We start from the raw sequence: 18,875 nt of genomic DNA on the forward strand, positions 1-18,875 counted from the left end.
AGTGCTAGGATTGCAGGCTTGAGCCACTAGTTTTTCTGTTTTTAATAGAGAGAGGGTGTTGCTTTTGTACACATTGGTCTTGAACTCCTGAGCTCAAGCAGTCCACTGGCTGTGGCCTCCAAGAGTGCTAGGATTACAGGTGTGAGTCACCAAGCTGCTTAATGAGCTATCATTGACTGTACCACTGAGTTTACCCCTTCCTCACCTATCCCATCTAGTCACACTATACGTCTGCCTGTTTCCTCACCGTGTTTCTTCATTCCTCATTGCTTCTGTCTTATTTTTCTTATGTCATGAAAGTTCTATGTCTTCTATCCAATGACAGTTAAAATGTAGCCCCTTCTGGCTCAGCGCCTGTGGCTCAAGTGGCTAAGGCGCCACCCACAACCCTGAGGTAGTGGGTTCGAATCTAGCCTGGGCCTGCCAAACAACAATGATGGTTGCAACCAAAAAATAGCCAGGCGTTGTGGCAGGCGCCTGTAGACCCAGCTACTTGGGAGGCGGAGGCAGGAGAATCGTTTGAGCCCAGAAGTTGGAGGTTGCTGTGAGCTGCGATACCACAGCACTCTACCCAAGGTTGCAGCTTGAGGTTCTGTCTCAAAAAAAAAAAAGTAACCCCTTCTGTGAAACCTTTCAGATTCACATCCTTCTAACAGGTTTGGTTTCTCCCTTCCTCTACCTTTCTGTGTTTACTAGTTACAGTCATGAAAGTACGTGTTGCACTGTATTACATGTTAACTCGTCTGTCCTCCTTACTTGACAGTAAGCCCCTGTCCACTGCCATAGTTGCCTGGCACATAATAAATAGGTACTCAAAAATGCTTATGGTTAATTTTATGTATTTGTAAAAATAATCAATAAATGTTGGGAAATATACCTTTAATATGGTTAACATGCAAAAGATCTATGGGAGTTATTTTTCTTAAACACAGTGTAAGTCAATGGGATATGTTTTCTAAAAATCAAAGCAAAACACCCATGTGGTATCGGATACATAAAAGGGGAATGAGGAAAGGAACCATGGGAGGAAGCTCAGATGGGGCATTGTGCTAGATGATTTTCATGTCAGGTAAATGATGTATTTCATTTTATAGATGAGGAGACTGAGGGCCAGACTTCTTTTAGTAACTTACCAAGGGTCATAGAGAAATGGTGAATCTGGGAATGAACTTTGTTCTGTCTCATTCCACAACATTGTTCAGTCCCTGAAGTTACCAGGCTTCCCTTCCTGTTTACTAGGAGAGTTAATGCAGACATTGCTCTGTTGTTGCAAGGGAGGTAAAACCAGTGGAGGAAAGTAGAAACCACAAACTTCCTTCGACTATATTGGGTCCAAAGTGTGTGCCACTAGATGGTGCTCTTTTCTTGATGAAAAAGTAGAATGTTGGTTGAGTACTATGGTCTTATCCTCACCCCTACATACTAGTCAAAAGCAAAATTTTGACATTTTTAGATAATATCTGCAAAATGGAGAAGTGACATTAAGGAGGCAATGTAGGGTAGAGGCAAGAACAGGGCATACATGAAATGAAATTCTGATCCGGATTCTGCTACTTACTAGCTTCGTGCCTTGTGGCCATTCAGCTATGAACTCTATGTTCTTTATTTCTGGAATGGGCATCATGCCCTTTACTTGTAGAATTGTGAATATCAAATTAATATATTTTAAAAAGTACTGAAAAACAGTATTTGGAACTTAGGGTCTTAGTGAATGGTAGTTATTGTAATAATTAACAATTATTAGGCCAGGAATGATTGCTCACGTCTGTAATCCTAGTACTCTGGAAGGCTGAGGTGGGTGGATTGCTTGAGCTCACAAGTTCAAGACCTGCATGAGCAAGAGTGAGACCCTGTCCCACCTAAAAAATGAAAAACTGAGGCAAGAGGATTGCTTGAGCCTGAGAGTTTGAGGTTGCTGTGAGCTGTGATGCTATAGCATTCTACCAAAGGTGACAAAGTGAGCCTCTATCTCCAAAAAAACCTCTCAAAACAATTGTTATTATTATAATTAATACAGATGAATCTTGGATTCTGAAGGCTTCTGTAGGGCCTTAGGAGTCATGAATGTAAGAAATTTAAGAAGTTTTAATGCTAAATGTATTATGTATGATGAAAATTATTAATTCACATGTGATGTAGAGTAATTCTCTTTTACCCTGTCTCCATTTACCTCTTGCGCTAGGTATCAGTGTTGACTATGATCTCTAAGGGGATACATTATCTGTTCTCTTTCCTTTCAGTGTATCATGAGAGAAGTTAGCAGTGTACTCTGAAAGATTATTAATAGTTTTAGCACTGACTTCTGCTAGTGTCCCGTTTCATTGATACCACAACTTCATTATTTCATATTCTAACATCCCTGGCATTTGGAATGCATCTTGCAATAAGTGACATCTTAGAGTGGATGCAGTATTTTTTGTTGTTATTGTTTGTTTGTTTGTTCTTTCCTGAGAGTGTCTTATTCTGTTGTCCAGGCTAGAGTGGCACGGCATCAGCCTCTATCACAGCAATCTCAGACTCCTAGGCTCAAGCAATTCCCCTGCTTTGGCCTCCCCCAGTAGCTGGGACTATAGGCACCCACCACAATGCCCAGCTAATTTTTCTATTTTTAGTAGAGACAGAGTCTCACTCTTTCTTGCTCAGGCTGGTCTTGAACTGAGATCAAGGGATTTCCTGTTTTGGCCTCCTAGACTGCTAGGATTACAGGAATGAGCCACCGTACCCAGCTAGATGCAATAAAGTATTATTTTTAGGTTAATCTATAACCTTAAGAATGTCTTCTTTTTCTCCTTGGATCTATGTTGTATAAGAAATTTTATCAGCTCAGTGCCTGTGGCTCAAGTGGCTAAGGTGCCAGCCACATACACCTGAGCTGGAGGGTTCGAATCCAACCTGGGCCCGCCATACAACAATGATGGCTGCAACCAAAAAATAGCCGAGCATTGTGGTGGGTGCCTGTAGTCCCAGCTACTTGGGAGGCGGAGGCAGGAGAATCACTTGAGCCCAGGAGTTGGAGGTTGCTGTCAGCTATGATGCTATGGCACTCTACCCAGGGTGACAGCTTGAGGCTCTATCTCTAAATAAATAATTAAAAAAGAAATTTTATCAATTATCTTGTCAATTATCTTATGTCTATGGATTTTGGCCTTTCTTATTAATCCAGGAGCCTTTTTGCAAGTTCTGTCTCTTCTTTGTGAATTTAACATTGAAAATTCATTGCCCTGGGCAAGATATAAACACCTATTTAATCTCTGTGATTGGTACATAGATGTCGTTAGTGCTATATTTTCTGAATGGCAATAATATTTTATGATTACAAATTTAAAATGAAATTAAAAAGTGATGGTAAAGTATATTCCAGGCAGGTGTTCCCTGTAAGAAAGCTGGAAAACAGTCTTTTGTTAGACATAAAAGACTCTAAGAAGGCGGCGCCTGTGGCTCAAGGAGTAGGGCGCCGGTCCCATATGCCGTAGGTGGCGGGTTCAAACCCAGCCCCGGCCAAAAACCAGAAAAAAAAAAAAAAAGACTCTAAGAAAAAGAAATTGAATTGGTTTGGAAAAAGAATGCTAAAGACCAAGTATCACGTACGCTACATTCTTTGACAACAGTGGAATAAATAAGAAATTCCTTAACAAAACAGTAGCTAACCAGCTATTTAACATACATACTTTTGGTTTTTTTGGTAGACTCTGTCTCACTTTATCACCCTCAGGAGAATGCCGTGGTGTCACACAGCTCATAGTAACCTTCAAGTCCTGGGCTTAGGTGATTCTCTTGCCTCAGCCTCCTGAGTAGCTGGGACTACAGACACCTGCCACAACGCCTGGCTATTTTTTTGTGGCAGTTTGGCCAGGGCCGGGCTTGAACCTGCCACCCTCGGTATATGGGGCCAGTGCCCTCCCACTGAGCCACAGGTGCCGCCCAACACACATACTCCTAAATAATTTACTCATGACGTGGGGTCTGGCTCATGGTGGCTCATGCCTGTAATCCTAGCACTCTGGGAGGCCAAGGCAGGTGGATTGCCCTGAGGTTACAGGTTTGAGACCAGCCTGAGCCAGAGTGAGATCCTGTCTCCAAAAATAGCCAGGTATTGTGGCAGGTGCCTGTAGTCCCAGCTACTTGGGAGGCTGAGGCAAGAGAATTGCTTAAGCTCAAGAGTTTGAGGTTGCTGTGAACTCTGTAACACCATGGAACTCTACTGAGGGCAACAAAGTAAAACTCTGTCTCAAAAGAAAAAAAATTGAATTAAAAAAATAATTTACTCATGAAAGTACAAATCAAAAATAAAATTATGCATTATTTAAACCTTAATGATATTGAAAAGACCACCTGTTAAAACTTCATCTACAGAAGTATATAATTTATAATCTTAATTGAATATATTAAAAAAGAGATTGAAATTAATGAGCTAAGCATTACATTTTTTTTTTTTTGAGACAGAGCCTCAAGCTATTGCCCTGGGTAGAGTGCCACGGTGTCACGGCTCACAGCAACCTCCAACTCTTGGGCTTAAGTGATTCTCCTGCCTCAGCCGCCCAAGTAGCTGGGACTATAGGCACCTGCCACAATGCCTGGCTATTTTTTGGTTGTAGTTGTCATTGTTTGGCAGGTCTGGGTCAGATTTGAACCCGCCATCTCTGGTGTATGTGGCTGGCTCCTTAGCCGCTTGAGCCATAGGCGCCACCCTAAGCATTACATTTTAAAAATTAGATAAAGAGTAATACTGAAGAAAATAGAAAAAGGAAACGAACAAAGAGAATACATAAATGGGAAATACATATTAGAGAAAATCAACCTGAAAGGTGATTCTATGTAAAAAGCAATGAAATAAACCCTAGTAAGATTGTCTGGGTGGGGGGAAGCACAGGCTTAAATAAACAATATTAAGAGTGGAAAAGAGTTAGGTTTTGGTGGCTCATGGTGGCTCATGCCTGTAATCCCAGTGCTTTGGGAGGTCAAGGTGGGAGGATCGATTAAGCCCAGGAGTTCGAGGGTACAGTGAGCTATGATCCTGCCACTGTATTCCAGAGCCTGGGTGACAGTGAGATCCTGTCTCTTAAAAAGATTTAAAAATTTTCTTGAAAATGGATAATTTCCTAGAAAACTATAAATTATCAGAGTTAAAAAAAGGAACAAGAAACCAGAATAGTATTGTAAGAAATTAAAGAAATTGATCCAGGTGCGGCACCTGTAGCTCAGTGGGTAGGGTACCGGCCACATACACCGAGGCTGGTGGGTTTGAACCTGGTCCAGGCCAACTAAAACAACCATGACAACTGTAACAACAACAATAACAACAAAAATAGCCCGGCGTTGTGGCAGGTGCGTATAGTTCCAACTACTTGGGAGGCTGAGGCTAGAGAATCTCTTAAGCCTAAGAGTTGGAGGTTGCTGTGAGCTGTGAGGCCACAGCACTCTACCCAGGGTGACAACTTGAGACTCTGTCTCAAAAAAAAAAAAAAAAAGAAAAAAAAATATATATCTAATAATTAAAAAAATTTTGCTCACAAAGTACTATCAGGTTTCACTAAACTTTCTAGGAACAGGTAATGGTACTGCCTCTGATTTAAAAATAGAAAGAACTCCTCAACTAATTTTATAAGACTTATATAACCTAAATGAAAAAAATCATTCAAAAGATATTATAAGAAAGGTAATTTTTGGCCAGAGTCCTTTATTAAAAATGTAAATGTCAAAACCCTAGACAAAATACAACAAACCAGGGCAGCGCCTGTGGCTCAAAGGAGTAGGACACCAGCTCCATATGCCGGAGGTGGTGGGTTCAAACCCAGCCCTGGCCAAAAACTGCAAAATAATAATATTATTAATAAAAATAAATAAAATTAAATTTAAAAATGTTCATAGTGCACCTAAGATTTAAAAAGAAAAATACAACAAACCATGTCCAGTAATAGTGATGTCTGACCAAAAAGTATTATGACCAAATTGAGTTTATTCTAAGAAGAATAGTATGCTAATTTTAAAATCAATTAAAGCGCTTTATCATACCATATTAGTAGATTGAAAGAAGAAAACTATATGGCCATCAGAATAAATATGGAAGAAGCAGTGAGTAAAATAAAACATGCATTCAAGATTAAGCAAGTTGAGAGTGAAAAAGAACATTCCTTATAAATTGACCAAGGGGTTGAAAGAGAAAAAAGGAAAAGAAAATAACATTCTTCTTTTTTTATTTTTTTTTGAGACCGAGTCTCAGTCTACAGCCATGGCATGAGTCTAGCTTACAGCAACCTCAGACTCCTGAGCTCAAGCGATCCTTCTGCCTCAGCCTCCTCAGTAGCTCGGACTACAGGTGCCTGCCACAGTCCTAGCTAATCTTTTCTTTCTTTCTTTCCTTTCTTCCTTTCCCTTCCCTTTCCCTTTCCTTTCCTCTTTCTCTCTTTACCTCTCTCTCCCCCTCTTTCAGTAGAGACAGGGTCTTGTTCTTTTTCAGGTTAGTCTTGAGCTACTGAGCTCAAGCAATCCTCCCACCTCAGCGTCCCTGCTGGGATTACAGGTGTGAGCCGGCCAGAAAAGAGCATTCTTAACCATTCTATACATATTTGGTGAACGGCTACAGTGTGCTTAATGGTGAAACAGTATAAATATTCTCTTTAAAATCAACAAGATGAAGGTGCCTGCTTTTGCTGCTGCTTTATGATGTTATACTCTGGAGGTCGTAGTGAATGCTGAAAGAAAAGAAAAAACACAAAAATTACAAGGCTTGGGAAGGAGAATCAAAATTGGTATTTGTAGGTGGTGTTTCTAAGGAAACTATACTGATGGTCCTGGCTAAAATGGTAAGAAACAAAGAATAAGAAACATGAGGATTAGAAGAGAAGTGCAAAAATTATTGGTATTTGCAGACGATATGATTGTCTACATAAAAATTTCTACAAGAATCTACAAAAATACCATTCAAATGACTTAACCTTTAGAATGTTTTGAATATGAGATCAATATTCAAAAAACAGCAGTGTTCCTCTATAACATCCGCAACCAGGCGCCTGTGGCTCAAAGGGGAAGGGCACCAGACCCATATGCCGGAGGTGGCGCGTTCAAACCCAGCCCCGGCCAAAAACCACACACACACACACACACACACACACACACACACACACACAAATAAATAAATAAATAAAATAAAATCTAAAAGAAAAAAAGTTACAAAAGAATTCTATTCACAATAGTAACAAGAACTCTTAAGTTACCTAGGAATATATTTTATAATAATAATAATGATAATAATGTATTCCTTTGGAGGAGAAAATTATAAAACATTATTGAAAAACGAAAGACATGAATAAAGAAAAGGCTATATATATCCTGTTCATGTCTGGTTAGACTTATTACCGTGTGTATGTCCATTCTCTGTAAATTATTTATTTCTGTATTTATTTTTAATTAATTAATTTGTTTTAGAGAAAAGTTGTCCTGCCCTGTTGTCCAGGCTGTGGTGCTGTGTTGTGATCATACATAACTGAGCCTTAAACTCCGTGGTTTAAGAAATCCTCCTGCCTCAGCCTCCTGAGTAGCTAGGAGTACAGGTGCCTGCTACAATCCAGGCTAGTGTGTGTGTAATTTTTTTTTTTTTTTTGAGACAGATTCTTACTCTGTGCCCTGGGCTTGAATGATGCTGTGGTGTCATATTCATAGCAATCTCAAACTCTTGGGCCCCAGTGATCCTCTTGCCTCAGTCTCCCAAATAGATGAGACTACAGGTGCCTGCCACAATGCCTGGCTAGTTTTGCTCTTGCTCAGGCTGGTCTTGAACTCCTGAGCTCAGGCAAACCAGCTGCCTCGGCCTTCCAAAGTGCTAGGATTACATGTGTGAGCCACTGCACCTTGCCCTGTATATATATTTTTTAGAGACGGGATCTTGCTATGTTGCCCAGGCTGGTCTTGAACTCCTGGGCTCAAATGATCCTTCTGCCTTGGCCTCCCAAAGTGCAGGTAATCACAGGTGTGAGCCATCATGCTTGGCTTGTCTACCTTTTAGTGGTTGGACCTGGGGTAAACTTTTTTTACCTCTTTGAGTCTCAGTTTCTTAATCTCTAAAGAAGAACAATAGCTTGTTTTGTCCAAATCTCAGTATATTGGGTGGCGCCTGTGGCTCAGTCAGTAAGGCGCCAGTCCCATATACCGAGGGTGGTGGGTTCAAACCTGGCCCCGGCTGAACTGCAACCAGAAAAAAAAAATAAAAATAAAAAAAATACATTAAAAAACAAAAACAAAAACAAAAACAACAAATCTCAGTATATTTAAATGCTATATGCTCGTGAGATAGACTTCTAATGTCATTTGAGAAGTGATGGAGAGTATGTGGTTGTGGAATTACAATGGGAGTAGCCATGCTCTGTATTTTTAGCACTGTTTACATTCCTTTTATGGGCTATGTGAGCACTCCATGTCCCAGAGGAGTCATCATTCTTTATTATCTTTGGGACTGGTTCACCAGCCTACTTTTCTCTTATTCTTGGAAAGGAAGATTGACCCCAAATAGCTAGAATTATGTTTTTTCCAAGCCATTAGAGCAAAACTATTTTTCTCTCTTTTGGCACCAGAACTCTGATTCATGTCTGAACTCTGATTCATGTCTGTAGGTGTAGAAACAAGAGCAATAATGGGGAAAGTCAGGAAATTCATCCAGTTGGACAAGACTATGTAGCTTTAGTTATTTTCTATCTGTAGCCTGGATAGTGTACCCCCGGGGCAACAGACATTTGGGTGAGTTCAAGTGCTGACAGATCCTGAAGAGGTGACCGTCTGAAACCTTGGAATAAAGAGCGGTCACTAAAAGATATGTATGTTTATCATGTTTGCACAAGGGGCTGTAAAAGCATAGTTAAAATAAAACTTTTGATTTTTTTGGTAGGTCAGCACAACAAGTAACATTTCTTAATGCGTGAAGAACACCATTCCATATATGGATTTTCAGACGGAATTTTGTGTTACCAGATGTAAAAAAATTAAGCTCAGATAATGGGAGAGGAAAGATGTTCCAGGCAGTTGGAACATGTGCAAAGAGGTGGTAGGAGAAGCCTTGGGGTGGCTGGTAAACCTCATGATGTTCAAGTGTAAAATTTGACAAGAGACGAGACTAGAAGGTAAAAATGGAACAAATCACTAAGGGCCTTGAAGGCTGGGCTGTGGCAGAGAATGACCATATCCATTAAACCATAACACTCTTGAAAGTAAAAGGGAAATCTATTTATTATTGTGCCAGAAAAACAGGAATAATCCAGGATTGTTCCAGGAAAACTAGGACATATGAATGGTCCCTTTATGTGAAGGTGAAGAAGAGCTTTTGATGAGATTAAGCACTTTCCGAGGAGTGGAAGGATAATATAAATCATAGGCCAGAGGCTTGGACAACTGAATAATCTTAATGGGAGGGAAGCAGAAAGGGGGCCAGTTGCCAATTGATACATAAGGATGTGGAATTGAGAAGGGTTGTTGCTAATGAGGGTAAAGACTTCAGTATGTGTAAGAGCACTAGTGAGAGAGAGAAGTTTAAGACTGGCCACGGAAGAGACCTGAGGAAATGGGAGAAAGGATGGAACGTGAGTGGAGCAGCAGCTGGAACATGGTCTTGGTAGAAGAACCAGCACCTTTTACATGATGACAAGTGGAAAGGAAGTGAGATGGGTTTAGATTCAAGTGAGTCTTCAAGAGGGAGGCCACAGCTGGAAGGTTTAGAATTCCTACCTGATGACTGCTTTTGTTGTAGTTGGATATCTTAGGCAATGAATAAAGCAAGACAAATAAATTTAAGACCTAAGACTTGAAGTAGAAGAAATAAAACTGTCTCTGTTCCCAGTGGCAAGATGGCGGCTGCCTTAGAGTGCCATGTGGTAATGGCAGTAACCCAGCCAGAGCTGCTAGATGATGAAATGAAGAGAGAAGCAGAGTCTTTCAAGGAACAAGGAAATACATACTGTGCCAAGAAAGATTACAGCGAAGCTTATAACTATTACACAAAAGGCACAGATACGTGTCCTAAGAATGCTAGCTGTTACGGTGATCCAGCAGCCATGCCACGTTGATGATGCTTGGGAGGTTCTGGAAGCTCTTGGAGGTGCAAAACAGTCAGTGAGAAACTTCTACGAGAGGGCAAGTGCCACCTGTCTCTGGGGGAATGCCACGACAGCTTGTCGCAGTTTCTAGAGCGCCCTCGAATTGGGTCATGAAAATACTCAGGCATAATAGGAGTTCAAAAATGCCAGTGCAGTCATGGAATATGAAAAAATAGCAGAAACGGGTTTTGAGAAGCAGGATTTTTGGAAGGTTGTCTTCTACATGGACTGAACCTTGGAATTTGCCCCTGCCTGCAATCCCTTTAAAATCCTCAGAGCATAATGTTTAGCAATGACCAGTGACATTTTCCGAATGGCTTCCACCAATGTGGATGTTCTCTATGTACGAGGTCTTTGCCTCTGTTATGAAGATTATATTGAGAAGGCAGTTCAGTTTTTTGTACAGGCTCTCGGGACAGCTCCTGATTTTGAGAAAGTTCTCATTGCTTGCAGAAATGCCCATACAACTAAAGCAAAGAAAGAAGATGTGAATAAAGCATTTAAGGAAGGAAACTACAAGTTAGCATATGAACTGTACACAGAAGCCTTGGGGATAGACCCCCAACAATATAAAAACAAATGCTAAACTCTGCTGTTATGGGGTACAGATAATTCCAAGTTTAGGAAACTAGATGATACAAAGGAAGACTGCACAAATGCAGGGAGGCTCAATAACACTCACATAGTAGCCTAGCTGAGGAGAGCTCAGTGTCACAGGACGCAGAACAGTGTGAGGAAGCAGTGTGGGACTACAAGAAAGTCTATCAGACAGAGAAAACAAAAGAACGCAACTCTTAAAAATGCACAGATTAGATTAGATTGGAACTGCAGATGAGTAACAGGAAAGATTACTACTAGATTCTGGGAACAGACAGAAATGCCTCTGAGGATGAGATCAAGAAAGCTTTTTGGAAATAGGCCTTAATGCACCATCCAGATCGGCACAGTGGAGCCAGTGCTGAGGCTTGGAAGGAGGAAGAGCAAAAGTTCAAGGAAGCTGGAGAGATCTTGACCACCTTCCTTGATCCCAAGAAAAAGACTGGCTATGATAGTGGACTGGACCTGGAGGAGGAAGGCCTGAATATGGTTGATTTCAGCTTTGAAGCATCTGGTCTAGGGAATTTCTTTTTTCAGTTTGGCTAATGAAGGGCAACTACCCAGGACCCAGAAAATACAGTCACTCATTTTAACCTTGAATGTATACACAGTTTATCTCCCCCCTCATCATGTCTCTGTGTACTCAGAGCAGCTTCATTTTCTGGTTGGATACCCTGTGTCTGTGACAGAGGGATGAAGGAACAGGAAGGAGTCAGTGCAAAGACTGTGTGGATAAGGGAGGGAGGCGGGGGCGGGGGGTGGACAGGGAGGCAGCTTGTGAATTTTTGTTGTACTGTTTTACTTCCTTAAAAAAGACAAAAAGAGAAAAAGGAAAGAAATAAAACTGTTATTCTAAGTTACTTAATTGATCATATGGAAAATCCAAAAGATTCTACAGATACTAGAATTCATAATTGAATTTAGCAAGATTACCGAATAGAAGCCACTATACAAACATCAACTATATTTCATTATACTAGCAATTAGAAAATGAATTTTTAGAAATAGAGAACTTTTTTTTTTTTTTTTTTTTTTTTGTGGAGACAGAGTCTCACTGTACTGCCCTTGGTAGAGTGCCGTGGCGTCACACGGCTCACAGCAACCTCTAACTCTTGGGCTTACATGATTCTCTTGCCTCAGCCTCCAGAGCAGCTGGGACTACAGGCACCCGCCACAACGCCCAGCTATTTTTTTTTTTTTTTTTTTTTTTGTTGTTGTTGTTGTTGCAGTTTGGCCGGGGCTGGGTTTGAACCTGCCACCCTCGGCATGTGGGGCCGGCGCCCTACTCACTGAGCCACAGGCACCGCCCAGAAATAGAGAACTTTTATAATAACATTAAAACCATCAGCTTTTTAGGAATAAATATTTTTAAAAACGGGCATGACCTCTACTCAGAAAACATTATAATTATTAAAATTAAAGAAGACCTAAATAAATGGCAATCCAGTTTGTTCCTAGTCAGCGTGCTAGCAAGTTTGTGTGTGTGTGATTTTTTCCAGCTGATTCAAAAGTTTATAAAGGGCCAAGAATACCCGCTCTGGATTCCTGCCTTTTCAGCCAAAAAACAGTGCCCAGTAGAAATGATGACTTGCTCCTACCTGCCCTTCTGGGGAGGGATGGCTATGACTGTGGTGGTTATGTTGATTTATAATTTATAAAGGCCAAGAAAAAAAAAGTTGGAGAGTTTACTCTACCTGACATCCAAATGTAAAAGTTTCCAGAAGGTAATGTAGGGGAATATTTTCATGGTTTGGGGGACTGGGAAAGACTTATTTATTTTTTTATTTTTGGCCGGGGCTGGGTTTGAACCCACCACCTCCGGCATATGGGACCGGCGCCCTACCACTTGAGCCACAGGTGCCGCCCTGGGAAAGACTTCTTAAAGGAGGTATAGAAAGCACAACTATAAGTGTAAAGTCAATACATTGTACCTCATTAAAGTTAAGAACTCTTCATCGAAAGATACCGTTGTGAGAGTGCAAAAGCAGGGAATAGAGTGGAAGAAGATAGTTGCCTCATTTATAACCAGTTAAGGACTCATATATAAAAAATATATAAAGAAATCCTACAACTAATAAGAAAAGATAGTCCAGTCTTTTCAGTGGGCAAGAAACTTGAACTAGTGACAAAAGAGGATATTCAGATGACGAACAAACATGAAAAGATACTCAACCTTATCAGTTATTAGGGAAATGGAAATTAAAACCACTGTAAGATACCTCTACTCACCTGTCAAGGATGACTAAAGTAAGAAAGTGTTAGTTTGAAAATAACATTATATTGAAATGTAACCTATACCCTACAAGCTCAAGATGTGAAGCAATTAAACTTTTATATTCTGCTGGTGGGAGTGTAGCTGGCATAATCACTTTTGAGAACCATTTGACATTGTCTACTAAAACTGACATGTGGACGGCGCTTGTGGCTCAAAGGAGTAGGATGCCAGTTCCATATGCCAGAGGTGGCGGGTTCAAACCCAACCCTGGCCAAAAAAATGCAAAGAAAAAAAAAAAAAAGAAGGAGATCACCAAATTGTGGGCCGTGCCTGTGGCTCAAGGAGTAGGGCGCCGGTCCCATATGCCGGAGGTGGTGGGTTCAAACCCAGCCCCGGCCAAAAAAAAAAAAATAACTGACATGTGTATATCCTGTGACCTAGCAAATTCATTCCGAGATTTGTGTCTAGAGGGACTATAACAAGAGATATGAATGAAAATGTTCATAGCAGCATTATTCTAATATAAAACTGGAAACAATATAGATGTTACATATGCAGTGGAATTGATAAATACATTGTTGATATCCATACAGAGAAATGCTGTATGTACAGCAATAAAAATGAACAAGCTGTGTACTTGACAGGGATAAATCTTGGAAACATTACATTGCATGAAAGAAGCCAGACAGAAAGGGAAATAAATGGTATGAATCCATTTTAGAAAGTTTGTAGATAGACAAAAGCAATTTATAGTGTTAGAACTAAAGTTAGTGTTTAACTATGGGATGGAGGTAGGGTTAATGATTACGAAGTGTTATAAGGGAAGCTTCTGTTTCTTGAACTTGTAGGGTATAGGTTACATTTCAATATAATGTTATTTTCAAATGAGATACTCTGTGTAAACGCTTAGCATGACATCTTGCTTATTGAAAATGTTCACTAACTAGTCTAGCAGTATTAATGATTTACCATGGCTTAGTGCTCTGCTATGCTATATATGCCATAGACCTACTATGCGAGGTCTATGGCAATGCTATCCAGCAGAACTTTCTGCAGTGGTTACAGTGTGCTGTCTAGCCCCTAGCCACATAAAAATGTGAAATTGCTTGGTGTTTTTTCAGTGTGTGGAAGAAATGTTGAGGCTGAGTTCATACAGTGTCTTTGTGAGGGTGGGAGGAAAGAGGCTGGGTGATGATCGTGGAAAGATTGGTTGGGCAATTTTGAATAGCCTTGAATGGCAGTGCTGACTTTATCCATTAGTTCATGGAGAGCCAAGGAAAGTTTAAAACACGTGGGTGTCTTGTTAAGAATCTGTGTTTGGAGAGATTACTCTGGCAGTAGCAAGGACTGTGAATAAGAGGGTGGCGAGACTGAAGGCAGACAGATTGCATTATCAAACAAGAAACAAAGAAGGCCTGAATTAAAGCAGTAGCAGGAAGATGAAGAGTCGGTGAACTTAATAGACCACAGGTGGGATGCGTGCTGCTTGAGGTTATGGACTGAGGGAGAACCTGGAGGTTTCTATCTGAATTGACTATGTGACTGGAGAACTTACATTTGGGTTCTTGATTAAGGGACTCAAAAGAAAGAACAGGTATTGGGTGGCGTCTGTGGCTCAAAGGGGTAGGGCGCTGGCCCCATATGCCGGAGGTGGCGGGTTTAACAAAAACTGCAAAAAAGAACAACAAAAAAAAAAGAACAGGTATTTGAGAGTGGGATGAGTTATAACAGCTTTGCTGAGGTATACATATGCCATACAATTTATCCACTTAGAGTATATAATTAATGGGTTTACTATGTTAACGGAGTTGTTCAAGTATCAACACAGTCAATTTTAGAATGTTTTCATCACTCCGTAAAGAAACCTGGTGCCCATTAGCAATCATTCTCCATTTCACCACAATTGCTCTCCCTGCCCCGAGCCCCAGACAACCACTAATCTACTTTCAGTCTTTACAGACATGTCTTATAAATGAAATCATATAACCTCTGGTCCTTAGTGAGCAGCTTTTTTCACTTAGCATACTGTTTTCAAGGTTCATCCAGGGAGAGATCACTTTCTGCCTCGCATTATTATACTCACCTCTTTGCAGGGACTATTGTTATATATTCCAGAGCTGTATCTAGCATGTACTTTTGTGTTAAGTAATGACTTAGCGAATATTTGATACATCATAAGTTAGAAGGTTAATTCATTAACCACAAAACTAAATTAACCATGATGAGCTGTTTCTACCCTGAGGTGTTCTGAATTTGATTTCGTGGAATAGGTGGTAGATACATGGCTGGTGATGAAAGTTTTGAGATACATAGAAGTCAAGAAATGTAAAATCCATGCAGACAGAAACAGTGAGGTCCTCTCAGCAGCAGCCATAAACTGAGCACGTTGGAACTTGTATGGGTGAATCAGAAAGGATGCTGATGACTGTGTTTCTAGGAAGTGAAATAATGGACCGTAGCATAGTCTGTCTGAAATCTTTGGTAGTGACCATGTACTGTGCCAATGTTGACCAAATCCTGGTTCTGTTGTTCATACTTTGTGTGACCTTGAGCAGGCCATTTATACTCCCTGGAGATACTTTTCCTTAACTGAGAATGGGGATAAAATTTTCCACCCAATCTGAAACTGAAGAAAAAATTAAGATAATTCAACTAGATAGAGTTTGGATAGAGTTGGGATTCATCCAGATACCTCTGGGAAGAAATGAATAGGTGTTTGATTCTGTTACCTAATATACCTGGGATAGAGGTAGTCCTCTCTAGGCCGGTGCTGTGGCTCGTGCCTGTAATCCTAGCACTCTGGGAGGCTGAGGCCGGTGGGTTTCTTGAGCTCATGAGTTTGAGACCCCGTCTCTACTAAAAATACAAAAAACGGAGGCAAGAGGATTGCTTTGAGCCCAAGAGTTGGAGGTTGCTGTGAACTATGACGCCATAGCACTCTACCCAGGGCGACAGCCTGAGACTGTCTCAAAAAAAGAAAAGGAAGTTGTCCTCCTTTGCGGCCTTTTTTCTGTGGGATATTAGGTGTTTTGTCCCCTTGAGTCTTTTTGGTCCCCAATGTAAAGGTCTCTGATTTTGTCTGTGGCATACTGTTTCTCTTGTCCCCAACCTGGGGTGTTTGACCTATCCCATATTCTCTGGGCTTTCTTTTTACAATACTTAAGACACTTATTTTTAAGGATACTGGCCAATAGACTCCCTACTTGACATGGTTTCCTGTCTTTTTCCTTTGGGAGGCTGAGGCGGAAGGATTGCTTGAGGCTGGGAGTTCAAGACCAGTCTGGGCAGTATAGTGAGAGCCTGTCTACAAAAAATAAGAAAAATTAGCTGGATATGGTGGCATGTGCCCATAGTTGTTGCTACTTGGGAGGTTGAGGTGGAAGGAGTGCTTGAGCCTAGGAGGTAGAGGTTGCAGTGAGCTATAATCACTGTTTACTCCAGTTTAGGCAATAGAGCAAGACCCTATCTCTAAAAAATAATAAATAAATATAAACAAAAAAGGTTTAAACCTACACTATTCACCTTCCCAAAACGAAATTTATAAATGCAGTTTCCTGTTTCAGCCCACTGTTAAATTTGGAGAGAAAACATATACTAAATGTGTACTGGTGTGCCATGTGTCAAAGTAAATAAAATAGTTCTTGATTTCTAACACCTCACAGTGGTTCAGTGGGAGGAGGCAGATACAGCAACAGATATCAGTATAGTGTGAAAAGAGCAGTAGCAGAGAGAAGTACAGGTGGTTAGGGGAGCAGCTGGAAGAACAGGCGGGGACCTTGTTTTGAAGCACACGTCCCCTGGAGTTTCTAGACTAACAAGCATAACACAAAAGCAGCCTGATGAAGAGGGCCTGGTGAAGTTCACCTTTCTGACTCCCATTTTAGAGAGCAGTCTAAAGCTCAGAAAGGTTCAGGGGCTGCCTCTTAAGCACAGATTCTAGACTCAGCTTCTATGTCTGTCCCTTCCACAGGGCATAGAAAGTGCCCATGCAGGGAACTAGCGTGTCTGGCCAGCCCCCCTCCTTTAGTTTCTCCTCCTGTATCGGAACTGGAGCTTCAGATTCTGTGTCTGTGTTCAGCCTGCCTCCAGTGTCGGTGCTGCATTGAGTATTCAGGGCTGTAGCAGTGGTGAATATTGCTGATGTCATTGTTTGCCTTATTGGGATTTTGCTCTTTGTTTCACAGGGAGCTGTGATTGGTATAGACGATGAGGACGACAGCACCTTCACAATAACTGTTGATCAGAAAACCTTCCATTTCCAGGGTGAGCTGAAAGAAGAGATGCTTTCTCTTCACAGTCCCAACTGCTTCTTTCCTTCTCTTTTGGGTTGTTTGCTGGATAACTTGAATGGTTTTGCAACTGATCCTGCATGAACGAGTCCACAAGAACGTTCTGGATGAAGTGGTACTGCAGGTTAGGCAGAGATTTGTGTCTGCAGTGGATACAGATCAATTTGAAACGACTGTGGATCTGGCTGCAATTGGAGATTAAAAATTTAAAGGATAAAAATCAGTGAAGGGAGAGAGTAATGGGCTGCTGCTGCTGCTGGCTTGTGTTTACAGAAGGTTGCTCATCTTCTTTATCGAGGAGTGTGGTTCTGGTTCTCTGCATGAAGAGTCTAAAGACTGATGGCGAAGGTTGCGTTGTTTGTCTGTGTAAAACTCAAAATATAAATCAGATTGAAGCTAGGGGCAGCCTTTGGCTTAAAGGTTTTGCTCTGCTTCAAGAACGACAAGTTTGCATTCATTTCATCTGTATTTCTGTTCTGTCTCTCAGCCATCATTTCTCTCCTATTACCCTTTTTATGGTTAAAAACACCAATGCCATCTGCCACTGCTATGTTTCGACATTGCATGCTATGGTTCACCGGTAGAAAGGGTAAGGCACTGGACGCTCCTTCTCTTTTCATTTTGTTTTGAAAACTCTAAACCAGCAAATGAAAGTCAGTTTTAATGATCCTGTCCTAAGGTACCTTGCACCTGTTATAGGAATATTTATTAGTTTTAGTACTAATGTTCTTGTTATTTTGCCTTTCTAGAATAATCTCTATTTTCTAAGAAACTTAGACATTAAAAAGATTTGGAGAGGTTAGCACTTTTTCTGAACCACAAGTAACAATGCACTGTTATAGATGCTAGGTATACCAAGATAAACACTAAATAAGTTTATTTCTTTAAAATGCTTTGGTTATGATGTCTGACAGTGACCAGGTATATATCAGGTGAGGTGTTCAGGCAGCTGTTGTCCTTCTCTGCTGGAGTAGCATGTTGTAGTTATTTTTCTTCTTTGTCTTGTTTAAGAAATTGACACATAGAAATGAAAGCTGTAGGTTGTATGCCAACATGCAATCAAGATAAACCAATGGACTCCATAGTGGTCTCTCTAATTCTTTCTCTTGCTTATCCTTAAAATATTTACCGTATTTGGTAATATTTATTCAGAGCTGCTTAAATAATGACGCTTTCTGAAATTTTTACTGTATTTAACTTCATAAAACATTTTTAATCCTATTATGAAAGCCCCAGAGTCTTTACTTTTAGGTTAGATATATAATGAATGCTGCTTATAAACCAGAGCAAATAATTCCCACACCCAGAAGTCCTTACTTGAATAAAATTAAATACTTTAATGCATTTAAAGAAGAGTTGCTGGATGCAGGTGAAAGCTGCAGTATGGAATCCTCTCCTCTGCAGTTACTAAGGCGATATCTCCCTTGGACTTTGAGAAGCTGTACAGTTTGCAGGTTTAAAGGAGAAGAGACTTAGATCTCTAGAACAAAGCCTCCTCTACCTTCTGATTTACCTGTAAATTATTTATTTCTTGTTTTTAAAAAATTTGTCTCTTTAACATCCTCACGTTTATGAGGCTTGCTTATACAACAAGAAATTGCCCTAATGAATTATTTAAACGGTAAAAATAGATTCCTAGTTCTGAGTCTGTCAGATCAGACAGTTTATTTTCTACTCCGGCGGTTACGGGAGTCT

At 40.6% G+C, this 18,875-nt stretch overlaps 1 protein-coding gene and 1 pseudogene across 9 annotated transcripts in view; both read left to right on the top strand.

The window, feature by feature from the left end:
* Positions 1–18,875, top strand: part of OSBPL9 (oxysterol binding protein like 9) — a 222,440-nt gene that overhangs the window by 70,787 nt on the left and 132,778 nt on the right. For 6 of the 9 annotated variants that reach the window (XM_053576467.1, XM_053576470.1, XM_053576466.1 and 3 more), the window contains exon 3: positions 17,076–17,154. The exons of 2 other annotated variants lie outside the window; for them this stretch is intronic. In XM_053576467.1, coding sequence (XP_053432442.1) covers positions 17,076–17,154 — 79 coding nt within the window. Of the gene's footprint in view, positions 1–17,075; positions 17,155–17,285; positions 17,305–18,875 lie in introns of those variants that run through there. One more of the 9 variants, XM_053576477.1, reaches the window with a different exon arrangement.
* Positions 9,831–11,222, top strand: LOC128575452 (dnaJ homolog subfamily C member 7-like; annotated as a pseudogene).

Source organism: Nycticebus coucang, chromosome 22, assembly GCF_027406575.1.
Source record: "Nycticebus coucang isolate mNycCou1 chromosome 22, mNycCou1.pri, whole genome shotgun sequence".
Lineage (NCBI taxonomy): Eukaryota > Metazoa > Chordata > Mammalia > Primates > Lorisidae > Nycticebus > Nycticebus coucang.